At 33.5% G+C, this 20442-nt stretch overlaps 1 protein-coding gene across 1 annotated transcript; it reads right to left on the bottom strand.

Moving 5' to 3' along the window:
- Positions 1–1234: 1234 nt before the first annotated feature.
- cmah (cytidine monophospho-N-acetylneuraminic acid hydroxylase) lies at positions 1235–15591 on the bottom strand. The gene is made up of 15 exons (XM_026228287.1): positions 15486–15591; positions 14872–15089; positions 12636–12727; positions 11681–11793; positions 10277–10467; positions 10100–10180; positions 8781–8847; positions 8626–8707; positions 7198–7335; positions 6955–7090; positions 6441–6584; positions 5343–5517; positions 5128–5244; positions 4940–5055; positions 1235–2042 (listed from the first exon to the last, which is right to left on the bottom strand). Exons 2-15 carry the CDS (start codon positions 15075–15077, stop codon positions 1922–1924), a joined length of 1779 nt encoding a protein of 592 aa, XP_026084072.1. The 5' UTR covers positions 15078–15089; positions 15486–15591; the 3' UTR covers positions 1235–1921.
- Positions 15592–20442: the final 4851 nt, after the last annotated feature.

Raw genomic sequence — 20442 nt, forward strand, 5'->3', positions numbered from 1 at the left:
AGATCCTTACACTATCCTGTTATTTACTGTTCTAATAAATCTTCACTGTGAAGCAAAACTTAGGCTATTGTTTTTGCACCGAATTGGAAATGATGATGTTTTTAAAAATACAATGAATTACAAGGCTGTAGGGAATTATATTCTGAGGTTTTAATTACATTATTTTAATATAGTCAGTTGTGAACTAAAGTGGGCCGGTCTAAGGCATCAAACTCCAGGGCTGAAAAGGAGTCCCAATCTGGCCCTGCACTCATTAATATTGTTTAGTTGCTTGACACAATCTTTTTTGTTCAAAGTGCTATATAAATAAAGGAGACTTGACTTGACTTGCCATTTTAGGTAATATAATCAGACTGCTTTTTGAATACTTTTAGATTACCAGTCTTGTTATGAGTATTAGTTATATGCATGAGTATGCAGAGTATGCATGTATTCAGTTAGCTGGCTCTGTTCATATCAAGCCAACGTGTAGAAACCTGTGGTGGCACACCGCACTGTGTTTTTGTGGGTTAAACCACTTCACCTTCTCACCATTTGAACCCTGCTCATCAGGTTATCTGGGCTAAATAAAGCGAAAAGATTATTATATCTGTTACAGAATGTTTGTAAAAACTCAAACTCATGTAGAATGTTCTTCAGCACACGGAGCTTCATTAACCGCATGTAAATATGAGGAAGTAAATATCTGCAGTCTCTGCTTCCTGTTTCTGATGTTTGCATGCAGGGGATTCACCTGCAATATACTGAAAACAGGTTTTTCTCGAAGTGATGCAGGCTCTTATGTTTTAGCGATTCCGCTGTGATTCATTGGAAAAAGTTTTATTTTCTGACCTGAAATGTTTCTGTAATTAATAATCAACATTACCAATGTTAATTAAAACTAATTTAAAAAATGTTTTAGCTATTGAAATAAATCCAAACTACAAATAAATATGTTTTATTATAGTGTGTGTGTGTGTGTGTGTGTGTGTGTGTATATATATATATATATATATATATATATATATATATAACATTTATAAACAACAGTATAAGATAATACCCAATACTTGTCTGGGCAGTTTACTGAACCAGAATAAATTTAAATTGAAGTATTACAGTTCCTAAAATTAAAACAAACAAACAAACAAAAAAGCTAAATAGAAATATAATAAAAATACAAATAAAATTACAAAATTTATTGCAATCTATTGCAATATATTTATTTTATAAAAATTATATTGCAATACATTTATGTTCATATTCATTTTATTTTCCAGTGGGTCTTAAAATCTAAAACAAAATTAGAAAATCCTTTTCGTCAATATAAATGATTTTTTTAACCCCATAATTATATTTGTAAACTGCACATTTACATAATTATATACATTTGTGTGAAAAGATTATTATGAAATATTAAAATCAGATTTTTAAGTCATGTTTTCAATGTGGTCTCTAACACATCATTTGCATTTTACATTCATTTTTTTAAATTATCATTCATTAAAATAGTTGCTTATAAAGCAATTCAAGTCTCATTCCAGTGTTCAATAACTCATCCCGATTACTCTTCATTAGTGATTAAGGATTTAAAGAATCAAAAAATTCAAAAATCCATCCCAAACACATTTCATAAATAAGAAATACATGCCAGTAATACCTGATGTAAAGAGACAGAAAACTGCCATGATCCAAATCAAATCAAAATTATCCACTTCATAGCATCATTATACAAAAATATTGCATATTTGATCACAGAATCATGTATCCTGATGAAACTACATAAATATTAACCTGGGGTTGTTCAAGTAGTGTTTGTCGTCTTTTTACAGATATTAAGCGAGCAGCATCAGATTCAAACCCCTCAGACCCTCAAAACCACGTAAACAGCGCTGTGATCCAGAAAAATGACCCAGATAACTGTGATGTGTGTGTGTTTGTGTTAAGATAGAGCGCAACCGTTACTGCTCTCGTCTGTGACGTCTGTTTCACGGGCTTCCTGAAGGAAACCATCCCAGTCTGGTGCTGATAAAGGCAGGTCTGTCTGAAAGTGATTCCAGAACCTGCCAATAAAACAACAGCAACAGATATTAAAGACCACATGAATCTGCAAAGTGCAACTGATTTCTATAATACACATTTTATTTATTTAGTGATTTGGGGACCTGTACAATTTGAGGTTCCTTTCACTGTTGTGAGGCTTGCTGCTGCATGACTGTGTCCCATAGCTGTATCCAATATTTTTTATTTTTCATGTACATGTTGGAAAATTAGGGATTTATATATAAAAAAAAAAAAAAAAAAAAAAATATGAAACTTCATAAATATTAACCTGGGGTTGTTCAAGTAGTGTTTGTCTTCTTTTTACAGATATTAAGCGAGCAGCATCAGATTCAAACCCCTCAGACCCTCAAAACCACATAAACAGCGCTGTGATCCAGAAAAATGACACACATAACTGTGATGTGTGTGTGTTGTGTGTGTGTTTCATGTACATGAAAAATAAAAAATATTGGATACAGCTATGGGACACAGTATCCAATATATATGTATATATACTAGAATAGTATTAGAGTAGGTTGTACACTAGGTGGTGCTTTTGGGTTATTTTCACTATGCATTTGTCTACACACAATGCAAGGCTGTCTAATTCTAAACTTTAAAACATCCATTTATTTTCTATTTATTTAAATTAAACTGAAGGAAGTTATACATTTACATGCTTAAGGGTTATTTCAAGAAAACATAAAGTGTGCCTGTGTGGAAAGTGAAAGTGCATGGTCCTAATTGGGTCCTTCACAAACACAAATCAAATAGGCCCTATATAATATGCATTATTGTTTAGTATTAAATTATAGCTTCGGATGCATGATATTTGTAGGGTCCTATGAATTCTGTTTTATTTTTTCCAAATAAACCTAAGTTTTATTTTTTACAAAATCAATTTTATCTCAGATTGTTTATAAACAAGACACAATTCAATGATGATGTTGTGCCAGTTACACTGGATCTGACAGTAATGATGCAACACAAGTTTTCACGTTTTTCACGTGATCACTATTGCTTTGGCTCTTCTTATGGATTGTTTGATATGTATTGAGTTATGCATTTTTGACGTAAATCACAGCAGCGTCCTTCTGTAAGGAATGTCACTGTTGAACTTACACAACTATTGTGGGTGTTTACAATCCATCACACCTTTTCATTCGTTCTGACGAGGGGTTAAAAACAGGACAGAAAATAGCCCATTTCTTCTAAATGATCATGTTTTTTTTTTATGTAAATATTATATATATATAATAATAAGTAGACCTCAGTGAACTATAAAAAATAATAAAAAGGCAGTTAGTGGCTCCTCCATCAAGTTTTCTCCAAGAACGATGTGATTAACCGAAAAAGATTAAATATCGGAAATTAATTTAGAGCAAAAAGTAGGTAAAAATTTGGAGCAAACACACTTCTGATATTGATCCTTTCTCCAAAAAGCTGGTTAATAATCAGAACGAAACATCCTCCTGTATCTTTTATCATTTATCATTTCCTCAAACCTAAAACTAAACTCGTTATGAATTAAGATTGCTAGATGTCTACTGTGAGGACTGAAAGAGGAGCTGAAAACCTGACCCAGTCATCCTCGTCTGACCTTCAGGTTTTCAGTTCGATTTTCAGGTTTCCTGGAAATTAGCAATGTGAGCTTGTTCCCTTTTACTGTAAGATAATGTTTATATCCTTTTAATTATAAGGTTGATCCCATGAGACAATCTTAATTGCACTCGAAACCACCCTAAATAATGTTGATTAAAGAGATGCATCTGAAATTTGAGTAAAAGAATCACAGGGTCTATGTGTTGCTAACATGAAAGTCTTCAACGTAAAAAGTAAAACAAAGAACAAAGATGTGGTGCAAAGCTGAAAAGATGACTGAAAGACTAAACATTTAAACATCTTTAAACAACCCACTCCTGCATCCACCACCTCAAGAGGAAAAATATTGAGATAAATATATACAGTGATGGCCAAAATGATTATAATAGTAGTATTTTCACCAGCTGAAAAATAGTTTTAAGTCAGTTGTTTCTATCTTTTGCTATAGTGTGTCAGTAAGAAATATCATTTTCCATTAAGTAAGTAATTAAACTAGTAATTGTGACTTTTTATCTCACAATTCTGACTTTGTAACTTGCAATTCTAAAAAAGTAAAGTCAGAGATATAAAGTTGCAATTCTCAGTTTTTTCTCACAATTCTGATTTTCTTTCTTCTCAGGATTGCGAGATATAAACTCTCAATTCAGAGTAGAAAAGTCAGAATTGCGAGTTTATATCTCGCAATTTATATCTCACAGTTGCAAGTTTATATCACGCAATACTGATGTAAAAAGTTGCAATGAAGAACAAACTCAGATAGATAAAATCCAGAAGAACCGTGGAAACATCTCTAAGATGCGTCAAGAAACCTATCACAAAACAAGGCTACAATAAAATACAAATGCATGATGAAATTGTAGACAAAAAAGAAAACAAAACAATACAAACTGAAACAAAACAAAGTTAAACTGAAGTACTAAAATGACTAAAGTATTAAAAAACTGGGGAAAAAAATGAAGCTAAATATAAACATTTAGAAATATTTGCAATAGTGGCAATTCTATCTGAAAATGATTCCAGAATCTGCCAATAAAAAAATTATGATATGAAATGATGATAAATAATGTTAAAGACCGGCTTTATTTAACTATGTATTACTATAGATGTCTAAAGTTAAAAACATTTTGAATTTTTTTTTTATATGCAACATAAAAGCTTGATTTGCGAGGAATCCTTCAGGATACCATGTGAAATAATGATTACATTTCTGGATACTGGTCTTTGAATTGACTATATTTTCACTTGATGCATGACTAATGCACTCTTATGTATTTTTCTGTTTCATCTTGTGATGATGTTGTTCGTGTGTATTTACTTGTGGTGGTAAACATCGGGATCTCGACTCATTCTGTTATTGAAGCCGATGTACAGGTCGTCCCACAGCCGGCCGTTCAGAACCACGTGTCTCATCACATTAACTCGGTTCTTGATCTGAAACGCACACGTTTGATTCATCAGTTTGTATTCAGCTTCAGCATGCGTCTCATACAGCTCAGTCTGTACCTCCTCGTACGCGTGATCTCTCTCCGGACGCACGGCTGGGAAAGAAAGATCCAGAAAGTCCACCAGATAGTCATAACCTCCTTTCAGAGGATTGAAATCATCATCCGTCTCAGTGACCTGATGGGAAAACAGTTTATTGCATGGGTTTTTTTGTGCATTAAGCTGCTTTATGTGTGAAATCCACCAGCAGTTCGTTTATGAAGTATATGATTTACCCGAATCACCAGATTGTAGTCTTTAAATCCTGCCCAGTTATAATAGTACTGGATCCAGCTTTTGTATTTAAAGATTTCAGCTGAAACGGAAGCATTCAGTTCATCCAAATACAAGTCAAAGTCCCAACTGTCCTTAAAGATCTTCGTGCCATTGGGCGGCTCAGTGATGACTCTCCTATGGTCATGATATTAAAACCAGGAAAAAAAAAACATGCTGATGGAAAACAGGCAGAAATAATAACAGACTCCGACATAATTCTCACATGCAACAAGCTAATGAACATTTTAATATGAAATGGAAATTAAACAGATGCATGCCTAAATAAAAATACCAAAGAGACTGTATTAAATATGTTTGTAAATATAAATCACATTAATTAAATTTTTTTTTGAAGGATTATTATAGTTCAAACTAGAACTAAAAATAATAACATTTAAAAAATATGTATTAAATGAAAAAAGTTTTAAACATGAATAATTCTTTCAGTTTGGTTAACTGAAATAAAATAAATATGAAAACACTTATTTTATGTCACAACTTATGGCACAATTAAACATCACACATTTTTTCAGGATTCTTTGATGACCAGAAAATTATAAAAAAAAAATAAACAATTGAAAAAACTTAGTAATTATTGATCAAAATAATTATATATAAATAAATACATTTTAATAGTTAACACAACTATACACAAAGTATTTCAGCTGCCAAGCCAACATTTCTCATTCTCATTTAATGTGACTATAAAAACTAAAGCAAATAAAAAGGAATAAAAACAAAATACACGTTTTAAAATGACAAAAACAAAATACAGAATTACTAAAACTTAAGTCAAATTAATATACAAATAATAAATAATAATGATAATAATAATTGTATAGTGTCTCAGTAATATTAAAATAAACCAATGTGGTTTTACACTGCAAATGGCTAATAAAGTGAACTGAACTGAACTGACGTCATGTTAGTGTTTTTGCAAATTGCTTGCTTTTGATGCAAATATTAAAGCTTTATTAATTTCAGTCTAATGCACTCAAGCTACATCAGTGTGCTTAAATGCTGCATCCTAATAATAACGTAAAGCCGTGTGAACGCACCTGTTGGATGGGTCATTTAACGCCAGGGCCAAGTCCAGGACTGATCCGGGTACAGGAGTCCAGGTTAAGATATTCGGACAGCTCTTCCTTATCGATTCATTCAGATCTGCTGCACTGTTCTTGCTGTTCGTCTCCTTTATGTACCTGTTAGTCATGTTCAAGTGTTCCTGTCATACATTTCATACTTCAGTTTTATATAGAGTACACTACAGTCGAAAAGATTTGTTTAATGTACTCAAAAACACAGTTAAATTGTGAAATGTCTAGTGTTTTAAACTGTAATTTATTCCCGTGATGAAAAGCTGTATTTTCAGCATCATTATTCCAGTCTTCAGTGTCACATGATCTTCAGAAATCATTCTGATATATTTCACTTAGAAATGCATCATAGTGCATAGTTGTTTCATGTTGACTTTATTGATTTTACTTACAATGTGTTCCTGGACACCGTAGTTAATCGTTGACTAGCTGGACGAGTTTCTGTGATAAGGTTGATTGAGGCATGTGTGTTCACCTGTCAGAGGGATGCGCTTCAGTGAAGTATCCTGCAAAAGGGACGTAGATCTTGGGCTGTAGTGATTTCACCAGCTGTGTCTTATAGTTTAACAGCTTCTTCCTCTCGTTCTTGATGAAATCTGCCTTCCAGCTTTCTGTTGTCAAAAAAACAAACAAACACGATGTGCATTAGAATGCATTGGGCTGCTTATGGTCACCTGTTCCTGTGTTGCACCTATTTAAAGCGGCATGTGAGACTCACCGGTGTATTTACCGCCGTGGAAGGTCATTGGAAAACCGGAGGCACCACCGGCGAAGTCGCTCATCATCACATCAACACCGTGAGGAAGACGTCCATTGTTTGGTCTGGTGCAGTCCACCGTATTCAGGATCATGTGACCTTGGAAGGTTTTTGTTTGAGTTTATCCAGTCTTTTTAGCAGCAGTGTGCACTTAACCGAGTCCATAATTTCATTGTGTCAACGTTATCTCAGTGTAAAGCTACACTACTTTTCAAAAGTTTGGGGAAACTTTATTTTCACATTTATAAAATGTCCAACTTTTATACATTTTCAGCTTTTTTACCAGATCATCAACACACGGTTAAAACTTTAAATGTGTTTTTCCGACAACAAAACAGCTTAGAAATCAGTATTGTAACATGTAGTATAAGTATAATATTGTTTAACTCCACTCCATAACTTCAACTCTATTTCTCAGTGTTACGATTTTTTTGCACCCTCGTATCTCATCCAAATATTGTCAGATCTTAATAAACCATACATCAATGGAAAGCTTATGTATTCAGCTTTCAGATGATATATAAATTGACACTTAATTAAGACTAGTTTTGTGGTCAAGGGTCACATATAACTAGAATTAATATTAAAATATCCTAAAATATTAAAAATGTAAGTTAATAAGTTTTTTTATCAACTTTTATTCGTCCAGGAAGCATTACATTGATCAAAAGTGACACTAAAGACATTTAAAATCTTACAAAAGTCTTCTCTTTCTAATGAATGCTGATATTTTTTTACTTTATTCATCAAGGAATCAAATACGTTAGTTTTAACAAAAATATGAAGGAGCATGACTGTTTTCAACATAATTTCAGATAAACTGATGGTGACAATAATAATATAATAAATATTTCTTGAGCAGCAAATCAGCATATTATAATGATTTCTGACAGATTATGATGGTGAAGAAATGATGCTGAAAATTCAGGCACATGAATCAATTACCATTTACAAAAAACTGTTATTTAAAATTGTAATAATATTCCACAATTTTACTGTATTTTTGATCAATAAATGCATACTTGCTGAGCAGAAGAGACTTAAAAACTTTACAACAGTAGCAAAATTAATTTTTTGCTTCTGCTAATGCAGCAAAAGGGGTTTTGTTGGCTTTAAAACAGTTCAAAGCACATTTCTGACACTGCATATTAAAATAAAAAAATATTCACACCCTTGAAATAATTGCTGTTACTTGAACTTTGCCTTAAGACTGTTCTTTTGCATGTTAAATTAAATGCCCTGGCACCTTTATATACTCTTATCATATGTTGTAGATAAAGGCAGAATGCAGCCTACTCTCTTTCTGTTTCCCGCTCTGCTCTTACATAGTTTTGTTATTTGCATGTTAAGCTTTTTGCCAAATGTTTGTCTAAATGAGCAGCAAAATACCTTTATACTCCACGATCAAGCAGGTGTCCATCTCAGGATGAACTCCGTCCATCAGAATCATAAATCTCAGGTTTTCATCGACCTTTCGAATAATAGGAAAGCCGAAATCAAGAAAAAGAACACATGAAAAAGAAGAAAAGACAAGAATAACGTACTTTCTGCCACACGCCGAATGGCACCACATTTATGTTTGTTAAATTCACTCCACTTTTCTCCAGATACCTGCAACAAAAACAAAATTCATAGTTTTTTCAATCAGATTTTTCACGCCGTTTTTGTTTTTAAATCTCCAACTGCCAAAGTCACTTCATAGTTATAATGAGGTGACATCAGCAGTTACAGATTTTTCCCGCCATTTTGATTTTTTCAAATCTGTAACTGCCAAGGTCTCCTCATTATAGTTAATAGTGATAATGCACTGGCAGTTATAGATTTTCCACGCAGTTTTTGTTTTTAAATCTCTTACTGCCAAAGTCACTTCATTATAGTTATAGTGAGGTGACATCGGCAGTTACAGATTTTTCCCGCCATTTTGATTTTTTCAAATCTGTAACTCCCAAAGCCACCTCCTTATATTTAATTATAATGTGGCATTGGCAGTTACAGATTTAAAAAAAAAAGGCTGGAAAAATCTGTAACTGCCAATTTCACCTCACTGTAACTATGATGAAGTGACTTCAGAAAACTATGGAGCTCAACCATCCAACAACACACTGTAAACACACTCTCAACAGGGTGATTTCTTTATTAAAATGTCTATAAATGTTCACTTTCAAATTGTAAATGATTTCCCACCAGCCATGTCTTTTATCATTTTAGATTATGTAAGTGTGAGCAGCTCTGATCAGTTGAAGATTATCTTTTACACAAAGTAAGTAACAGAGATACTGGATTCATAATTGTATTCCATAGACTGAATCTGTTATACATCTTTTGCTTTTACATTCATCAGTCTTTGCACACTGTGTTTAAAAATTTCATATGCATTTTTTTTTCCGTATTCGCCATCCTTTCCTATCAAAATCCTTGCTATGGATGCGAAAACAGAGAAAATAAAATTTTCCAATTCCAGGCCGTGTATAAACGTGATTGACACAACATGAGGTTGTATTTATTTTTTAATGTAGGAAAATTGTACATTTATATTTATAAGTTTGAGCACTGAGTAATATTAAATAACTACATTTACTTACTATATGGTTAGGTTTGGGATTAGGGTTTATTGCAACTATGCATAATTTATTGTTATTATAATAGTAAGTACATGTAATGTGTAACAAGAAGACCTTAAAATAAAGTGTTGTCTTTGTTTTGTGTGGATTCTGAGTTGATTGTGCATACTACCTGCTTTTAAATGACCAGAATAATAATAGTTAGAAGTGTGATAGCCATAACAACAGTTCAATTTAGTTTTACTTCAATATTCCTTCGTTTATTTTAATGTTGCAAACTCTCCTCTAGACTTCAGTCTCACCAAAACACCGGCCGTGAAGTGTCTCCAACATAAATGGGAATATCTGGACGCTTCTTGGAAAGAAGTTGCAAAGTTGGGTAGCTAATAGAAAAAAAAGTGCATTTAAAATGTATGGTTTTGTGGCGTCATACAATTCAACACAACTGAATACAATAGAGAGGTGGATCAGACTCTAACCTCAGGTGATCTGAATGCATGTGGCTGATGTATATGAGATCGACCTGACTGAGTCTGTCCATGGCATCAGACGGAGGTTCGTGAAGGAGCCACCATCCTCTCGCAAACGCTGGTCCTGTGAGCCACGGGTCGAACATCATCCGCTTGTTCCCTGCTTTCAGCTCCATACATGCGTGTGTGATGTACGTCAGCTGCAATGCACAGCATTCTTTGATGAGCAGGATGTTCAAAACAGCATTTATTTATTTATTAGCATGTCACTCTTAACAATTGAATGCATCATAAAATCATTAAAGTCTTATGCATCATTGTGCATCAGCGACCAGTGTTTACTGTGATTACTGTGGAAATGTAATAGGTTACAGATTACAAGTGACCCTATCAAAATATAATAAGTTGTGTATCTATTTCAATTACTTTATTAAAGAAATGTAACTGATTAATAACTATTTGATTACTTTATAACTAGTATTCAACTCTGATTACAGTCACTTTCGAAATCCTTCCTCACTTGAATTAAGATTACAATCATTTGATTTTAAAGCACAGCCACCATAAAATCAGACTTAACTTTGAGATCATTCTGAGGTTAAATACAGATTTAAAACCAAATAATTTAGTAGCTGTGATAATCTTTTTTAAATCAAATCTTTGTGTAGCTATGACAGGACACACTGGCATCTATCAATGCCTTGGGTAAAACTGTTAATCTTGAAAAATAAAGCATATTCTCAAGCCCAAATAGGAATAAAGCAGATTTCAAATAAGCATTTGTCCTATTACTAAACTCCTGAAACATTGGTGTCTCATATTTTAAAGCAGTCACTGCAATTTATGAAAGAAATCAATTAAATCTGTATGTGGGTATGGGTGAAATTTTAGTTCTTTAGATATAACCTCCTTAACATTATCATAAGTAACTATAATTTTGTTACACTTTTTTTTCAGTAACTCTAACTGATTATAATTACACTTATGTGGTAATTAACTGGTACTGGTTACTTCACAACATTGTCATGTTCCAATATTTCAGGTACTGTATGTTCCAGGTTATATTTACATTTCTGCATTTACAGACGCTTTGATCCACTTACAGTGCATTCAGCCTAAACCTTTTTCCCCTAACATGTGTTTCCTGGGAATCAAACCCACAACCTTTTGTGCTGTTAACACAGTGCTCTACCACATGGTTGTAAATCTAACTTTAAACAGCTGCTGTCAAATTTTATTTATTTATTCTTTGGTACAAGGTGCAATGTATTTACACAGGTGTGGATGTGAGAAGAGGAGTATAAAGTAATCATCCAATGATGGCGTGCATTGCTTCAAGTTTTTTTCCAAGCAGTTTGTTCACATCAGAGACGTGATGAGATATAAGATCTGTTTTATGTCATTGTTATTTACCGTAATCTCTCCGGCATGCAACTCTTGTGCTTCTCTGGGGTCTGCGGTCCAGGGGTCTGGAGGATTCAACTCCACCAGCTCTAAACTACCGTCAGTATCTGACAGCACTGCCTCTACACACACAAACACAGGAAGACAATCCCACAGCATTCACTTCCAACAACTACGTACTATTAATATCCATCTTTAATATGAATACATAATTTTTATGTCAGCTGCAATTAAAATGACAATGAGTGTTGCCACAGAAGAGCCATTTTTGCTTCCCCAAAGAACCTTTCAGTGAACGCGTCTTAATTGATTTTCTTAATTTCATAGCGCAAAGAACATTGAGTTTCCATTCCAAAATTTCCAAGGTTCTTTATAGAGCCATCGATGCCAAAAAAGTACCTACTGTATTTCCAAGAGAGTATGAAATTGCTTTCTGTGCATTCTTTTTAAATAAACAATGCCAAGATATGATTCAATATGGTGTTCATTGTGTGTAATACAGTAAATAATCATACTTAAACTTATTATGATGTATTATAATTGTTGTTATGTTGATATAACATATTATAAGGTTTTTTATAATGCATTTTGCATTCATTAATGCCTTAAGAATACCCTTATAATGAATTATAATTACGGGCTTCATAGAAAGTGTTACCATATTATTTATATCAGCTGCAATTAAAACGACATCAAATGTCATTAAAATAAATGATTAAGAGTTTTTATTTTTCAGTGTTGCTTTAGAAGAGCCATTTTTGCTTCGCCGAAGAACCTTTCAGTGAACGTGTCTTCACAAAGAACATTTTATAATTCTAAAGAATCACAAAAACCAAACTTGCAATACTTGGAATGCAATGATTTTTATAACCATCAATGCCAAAAAAAGTACCTACAGTATTTTTTCAAGAGACTCTGAAATTGGTTTCAATGCACTCTTTTTAAATAAGAGTGATATTGTTACCGAGTTCGTCTTGCATGAAGCTGTCTGGAGGGTTGATGTACTCCATTGTGGCCACGTTCAGTTTCCAGTAGTGTTTGGTGCAGCGCACTGTTCTGTTACACAGACACACAAGTGCACTTTTTTACTGATTCAAAATAAATATTTATATTTTAAAAAAATTATAATAATTTTTTGTTTGTTCTGCTTACTAAGCCTGCATTTATTTAATCAAAAATAAAGTTAAAACAGTAATATTGTTACATGTTTTTGCAATTCAAAATAGCTGTTTTCCTAATATACATTAAAATGTAATTTATTCCTTTGACAAAATTTTCAGCATCATTACTCCAGTCTTCAGTGTCACGTTTCTTCAGAAATTAGTCAAATGTGTTGATTTGCTGCTCATGAAACACTTCTGATCATTATCATTGTTTAACCCTTTGACTGTCACTCTGTCCTGAATACGGGACGCCTACATTTACAGTACTTCACTATATTACAATTAAATCTAATCTAATCTTGACAAGCTATATATCGTTAAAACTCCCAAATATTTATTTTACCAATGTTTTTTGTTAAAAATTATTTAGGAAAGGTAATAGATGAATTTATGACAAGAGTGCACCCTCAAAAATCTACACTATCACAGGAGTTTTGACCTTAGTTTAAAAAAAAAGACTTCGTCGTTGCCTTTTTCTCTATCACATTTTAGAAATCATCAAAAATTATATATCACTTGAAAACATAAAAAAATCTCAAAATTCATCCTAACCATTCATTTTACAATCAGACATTGCATTACCATGTAAATGGTAAATCAATATCATGTTACAAAATGTTTTCATTCATGAATTCTAAAAATGTAAGTTTGAATCGTGCACTATAAAGTCGATGTTCAAAAATGTGAGTGACAGTTAAGGGTTAATACACTCGTGCTGCTACATTGTTTTTGTGGAAACTGTGATACATTGGTTTTCAGGAGTCTTTGATGGAATCTTTTGTATCATGTCTAAATAACAGGGTTCTGTCAATTAAGTCTGGTTTATTCTTGGTTTTGTGACAGATCCCATGTATTGTCTCATCTTTTTATGATCATAAGGTTTTGAGCGTGCACTCTCCAGTTTACATGTTGCAGGTTCGGAGTGTGTTTTGTCTTTGCTATGAGCAAACATTCCCTCACCTTGCTAAGCCATTATTTGTTCATTTTCTCCACTTTGCTTCCCTATTTGTTCTACCTTTGTTCTCAGTCCTGACTTGGATCATTGTGAAATGTTCCCTTTGTGTGTTGCCTGAGGACATTGCATGTTCCTTCAGAACCGCTGCCAGCTGTGTTTTCCCCCGAAGCGGTTGTTTTTGTTTGTTTTATGTCTTCTTTTATAAATTAATAAAGCCTTGCATTTAAGTCCTCGTGTATGCCTTACCATTAAACCTGACACACTTTTGATTCATTTCAATGCATCCTTGAAATGATATACCATGAAAATATGAAGCAGCACAACTATTTTCAACACTGATAATAATCACAAATGTTTCTTGAACAGCTATTCAGCATATTAGGATGATTTCTAAAGGATCATGTGATACTTAAGACTGAAGTAAGAAAGATTTACTAAAGTTTAATACACTTCCTTTAAAAACATCTATGAAAAAGTGGTGGACAAAATTGTTAGAACACCTGACAGATCAGAAAATATTGATTTTTTTTGCGTCTAAAACATGATTTCATTTTAAAATGTTCATGAAACGTGCAGATGTTTGCTCTGAGCACAACAAATATCAGATTAAATGAGTCGTACTGTTTTTATTCATTTATAACTTTAATATTTGTTATGTCCAGCTTTTGCAGCAATTATAGCAGCACGTTTCTCTGGCATAGTGTCAGTATATTTCCTGAGAATTTACTAATTTTGTCCCATGACTTCTGCTACTCAAGACAAAGGATTTCCTTTGAATATACAGTATCTGTGCAGTTTATTTTCCAACTTGCCCCAAATTTGCTCAATGCAGTTCAGGTCCGGACTTTCGGGGTGCCAGTGGATAATTTTCAATGTTCAGCAGATCATTCATTTTATAGGTTTTGTAATGGCCAATTTAATAAAAAACAACTGAAACCTCTTTAAAATGCTCTTACAATTTTGGCCACCACTGTGTATCTTTAGTTTCAATTTTTGCATGCATTTATTTGGCTTTTTTATTAATAGTATCATCTTGTTCTCTTTTTATTTTTCCCCTGTAATGTTAGCTTGGATTCACCGACCTGTCGTCCATGTCTTCTATGTCTTTAATGAAGAGTCCTCCCTGGTGTTTGCACTGGTTCACACAAGCTCGTATTTTGTCTTTGCCTTTGTAAATGATGTAACATTTGCCATCCTCTTGGTTTTTCTTAAAATTAATTCCATCTTTTAGTGCCCGGACGTCTTCAGCCTCCAGTCGCAGGACGGTCTTTGAGACCTGAGATGTCATCGTGCTTCAGATCTAGAGATGAATGAGTCTTCGGTTCATCTTCAGTGCGCTCAGATCTTATAAAGTTATGTTTCCTATCTGCAATCTTAATTATACACTATTGTAATGCATTGTTGATGGATATATGACCGGATAAAACTGATAGACATATGCATGTGACTGGTTTAAAACTATGTTCTTTATTCAAGAATTTATCAATCTGTATAAAATGGATACTTTAATGACTAAACAAAGTCAAATTTGACCAAAACATATGCAAAACCAAGTAACTGTGTTGTTCTATTTGTACTTGAAATATAATATTTTTTTCTTCTGTCAAACAATCGAATTATGACCACTTTTCAATCTCATTTAATTCTTATAATTTCACAGTTTGTTAAAAAGAGTTATATAGATTTTCAACATTACCTTTTATTGCTGTGGGCTGGTTTCTGGATTAAATGTGAGCAGGAAGAGACTGGTGTGAGTTTAGAAAGTGTGTGTGAGCTCAGCTGAAAGTGAAGGTCTGTTCTCGTTATCAAACTCTTTCAGTTGAACTGACGGGGCGTAGCTATCACTTCACCCTAAAAAAAAACCTCCTTATTTTAAACACATTTTAGTTCAACTTAGTCTTTTGTGTTTGTTTGTTTGTTTGTTATAACTACTCAAGTGTATTAAGTACAAAAAATAATAATAATACTGCCTTAGTTATGTCATTAAATGTTCTGCTCTTTATAGATTCTAATATACGGTACTCAGATCTGTGTTTTTAAATATGGAAAAAGTTAATTTTTCTATAATACAAAAATCATAGTTATGAAATTACATTTTATGATTTCCATATCAGCTTCAGATTTAATAAAGCACCATGCAAGTAATTACCAAGCACCTTGTTAATGATGCACAAAAGTTTAACTTAACAAAAACTCTTTTGAATGTCAAATATACGGAAGAGCACTTGGAATTGCTGGATGTAAACTTAGAATTCTGAGGAAAAAATTGGGGCATTCCAAAGAGTAAACATTCAATTCTGTATCATTTTTAAATTAAACTAGACAGCTGCAGCGCAACAATTTTAAACTAGGAAACAACAACAACAAGAAAGACAGCCTTTGTTAGCTTGAGAAAGCATAGTCTGAAAAATGTGAAGTACTTGTAAACGCTTGATGTTTGAAACTAAAAATGAACTGTGGCCTTTAGGATAATTAAGGTGAAAAACAAATAAAGGTGGAAAATGAAAAAAACATTCTCCTTCAGTTCAGATAAGGATAAGACAAAGTCTAGAGTCCATCTGCTCAATCATGTGAAAAATACTTAATGTGCTTGAGAGAGTAGTGATAGCGGCATCTTCTGCTTCTGATAAGGAGAGATGTGAGCTTTATTATGGGGCTGTTTATTATGTTCTTGGGTTATTTGGCTTCCATTACATGTCTTCTTTCAGACTAGTGTAGATCGTGTAAATGTTTATTCAAGTACACATTATCTATTTTTCTGTATATTTCAGTTACATATCTTTAAAGGACATTTACGTAAGCAGCACTGACAGGATTTTTTTTTAGTCACTTTTTTTTACTTACTTCAAAGGCAATTTTCATTCATTCATATATTCTATCTTTGTAACTGGAATGTTAATGAACTATTAATGTTAAATTAACCATTAACATTACCGCAAGAACCTTTCTTCATTATAGCTTTGAAAACCTTGGCAGAACATTAGCCAAAGTTCTAAAAGCAGCTGAGATAATGTCATTAGAAGAAGGAAATGTTTCTGCAAACACTAATTTGAGGGAAGGAAGTCCGCAAAGGAATTTTATTTGAGCACAGTGGGGAAAAAAGAATAAAGAATTGAAGGAAGCAAAACAACTGAAGGGAACACAAATAGAAAAAACATATGCAAACTTAGAAAACATTTTCATCAATTTGAAAACATAGGTGCTGCAAATACCCACAACACAATCAAATAAAGAAACACACTGCAAATAAAATTATTTATCTGGTTATGTTGTGTGGGTATTTGCAGTGTGTTTCTTTATTTGGTTGTGTTGTGGGTATTTTGTCAAATTGATGAAAATATTTTCTTGATTTGCTGGTGCTTTTTCTATTTGCATGTGTTTTCTGGATTGGCAGTGCGTTGAGCTCTCTCAGGCACCGTACTACTGTGGCCAAATAAAACTACAAACCAGTTTGGATAAGAGATTTATCACAGGACTGACAAAAAAAAAGATACTGATATGACTATTATAATTATTACACTTTTTAATTAACATGGACATCACAGTTGACATACACTTGACAACAGTGTTGTGGGTAACGCGTTACAAAGTAACGCGTTAGAGTACTCTAATTACTTTTTTCCTGAAATTTGTAACTTAACGCGTTAGTTTCGTGCGTAAGTAATCAGTAACTTCGTTATTTTTTTTTAAAAAGTAGTCCGTTATTTTAAGGAAAGGAAAATCCCGACTGCAGCCTGCTTTTTGTCAGACAGTATGCCTAGGTCTATTGTGCCACCTGCGGATGTATCAGCGGAGCCGAAACTCTGTGATCGTAAAGTCAATGGCTGTGATACGTCTGTGCCCTGCGCCTGACCCTGTGTGTGTGTGGGGGCTTTTTTTTTTTTTTCGAACTCCCGGCAAGATAGCAGAGAGGACAGCGTTTGGTTTATGGAAGTACGCAGATCATTTTCAATTTGTCAACGAAAAAGAAATCGACTGTCGGACAAACGTTTCGAAAATCTGCTTCTGCTACGTTTTAATCACTACTTTGAAGAGTAAATGTAAGAGGACTGTGTTACAGCGAATTTAGGCTTGTGACTGTGAGTGACACTTTAATAATAATTAGTTCGGCTATTAAGCGATTTGTCATTTGCCTGTGTGGCAGTGAAGGATTTAATTCGGTTTGTTATCATTTTTGTTTGACAGGCAGCTGTTAATTTTTGTTAGATCGTTGGCTGTTAGATCATTGATTTAAATCTGCAAGCCTGTTTAAGGTTGTGTTTACAAGTAAGCATACTTGTACTTTGATAACTGCATTATGTAAAGTTTAAGAAAAATCAGGAGTTATCTTGTGGTGCTCATAATATACAGTAGCCTAGGCTACCCGGGCTGGGTAGGTGCGAATTATGATTAATAATATGTTCTGTGATAATAAATAAATAAAACGCCATGTGGAATAGCCTATTGCTGTTGTCTTTCCTGTTATTGTTATCCTGCAGTGTTAATTTAGTCGGATGATTGACGTTATTCATTGTCGGGAGTCACGACTCCTAGGTGCATTTAAAGGGGCCGGGGTCTGTGTCTGTCATGTGTGAGCCGCTGCAAACGGCTTTTAATTTTTGGTAACGCATGAGTACTCTAACGCGTTACTTTTATGAATAGGTAACGCTGTATCGTAACTAATTACTTTTAATTGATGGTAACGTTGTAACTTAACTAACTACTTTGCAAAGTAACTATACCCAACACTGCTTGACAAACCATATGCACTTGCTTAAGTGTTTTGACACACATGATAATTTTCAACTTTAGTCCATGTGAGGCTTTTCAGAGAGCAAAAAAAAAAACAAACACTGTAACAATGATAATAATAATTAATAATAGTAACAATATTAAGAAACAATGTTCTTAAAAAAAAAAGAAAAACAAAGAAGAGATGATCCATTCTGAATTACTTACATATATAAGCTGTATAGCAAAGACAACAGAATCAGACAATATTGCAATATTAATTGGGTATGAAGGACTATTCATGTGAGCGCTGTTGTTTGGTTTTTAACCCTTGTTTAAGTCCTCTGTTAAACGCATTACCATTGGTCTCTAGTTTAAATAGGTAGATAAAGCATTCCTGAGTTTTGGCCCCTTTCCAGAAAAAGCAGATTGGTATGAGAGTGGTGAAACATGATTCTTTAGACATTTAGAAACCAATTTGAGATAATTAAAATCAACAAAACTGTCAAAGATAAGAAGAATTAAGAATCTTTCTTAAAAGATTCAAGCCTCTCTAAATAAATTAAAGCCTATTATTTCAATATACAAACAGGCAATAAAAGTTATGGACCAGAAACCAAAGAGATGGCATCATTGTGATGTTGCCATCTCTTTGGTTTCTGCTCCATAACTTTTATTGCCTGTTTGTATATTGAAATAATAGGCTTTAATTTATTTAGAGAGGCTTGTGACCATGATGTAACACAATATGATTAATGTGAAAATATCATTGCATGCATGTATAGTTTTTCTAATAACACAGAAAAATTGGTTTGACCTTTTTCTTACAGATGTACTCAATGTGAAAAATGAAAACTTTTTTATAACATTAAGAGTTAATTACTTTTTTTTTTTTTTTATGAGACAACTCGAGCCATTTAAAAATGTTCAGGTGCTCATCTGCCAGGCTGGGTGTTGTAGTGGACACATGGACAACAGTGTTATCAGCATTCATCTGGCAGCCAACACAAGGACAGCAATTTGGTAAGTAATTTATGCACATTGTAAGAAACAGAGGGCCAAGTACAGAACCTTGAGGTACTCCATATGTTGTTTGTCTGTAGAGGTGACTTTATTTTATTAATTTATTTAGAAACATGGCACTAAGCCATCCTCTTTCAATGTGAGACTTCCTGTTCCTTTAGATGCCACCTTTTCCTATAGCTAGAGGCAAACAGAGTTGGTTAAAAAATGGTTAAAGCTAGAAGGTATACAGCAAAAAACTAGGCATGCGCACATTCATACAACGTACATTTTCTCACACTTTACAATTACTGTTTTTGAACTATTGTAAGGGGTAGGTTTAGGGTTGGGGTAGATGTAGACATAAATAAAACACAATCTAGTAGGTAGAAATTTTAATTTATTGTTAGATTCCGTTTTTTGCTTCATACCTTCTAGCCACAACTGAAAATAAAGGAAAGTGAATGAAATCAGAAGCCGCGCACATTCAAATGACAAATGTGACCCTGGACCACAAAACTAGTCTTAAAGCTGCAGTCTGTAACTTTTGACGCTCTAGCAATAAATAAACAGAACTGCTTGCGTCTTGCAGAAGAACATTGTAGCCGGAGCTACTTCTCTCTGTTTATGTCAATGAAGAATCACAAGGGTACTGGGTTACTCCGCTGCGGTATTCCCGAAGCAATCTAAAATAGTCAGAATATAAACACTTATTATAGATGTACCCTAATGATTCAGGACAGACTAAAAACACGGTTTGGAAAATGGATTCATGGGGTACTCGCTTATTATATACATTTTGTAAATCTTGAACACAAAAAAAAGTTACAGACCACAGCTCTGATTGGTTGTTTCTTAACGGGAGCGGATGAATTTCTGCAAATGGCAATAGGACCACTGGGAGGAGCCAGAGGAGCTTGATTTTTTCTCGGATTATCTGT

This window comes from Carassius auratus, chromosome 4 (assembly GCF_003368295.1).
Source record: "Carassius auratus strain Wakin chromosome 4, ASM336829v1, whole genome shotgun sequence".
Taxonomy (NCBI): domain Eukaryota; kingdom Metazoa; phylum Chordata; class Actinopteri; order Cypriniformes; family Cyprinidae; genus Carassius; species Carassius auratus.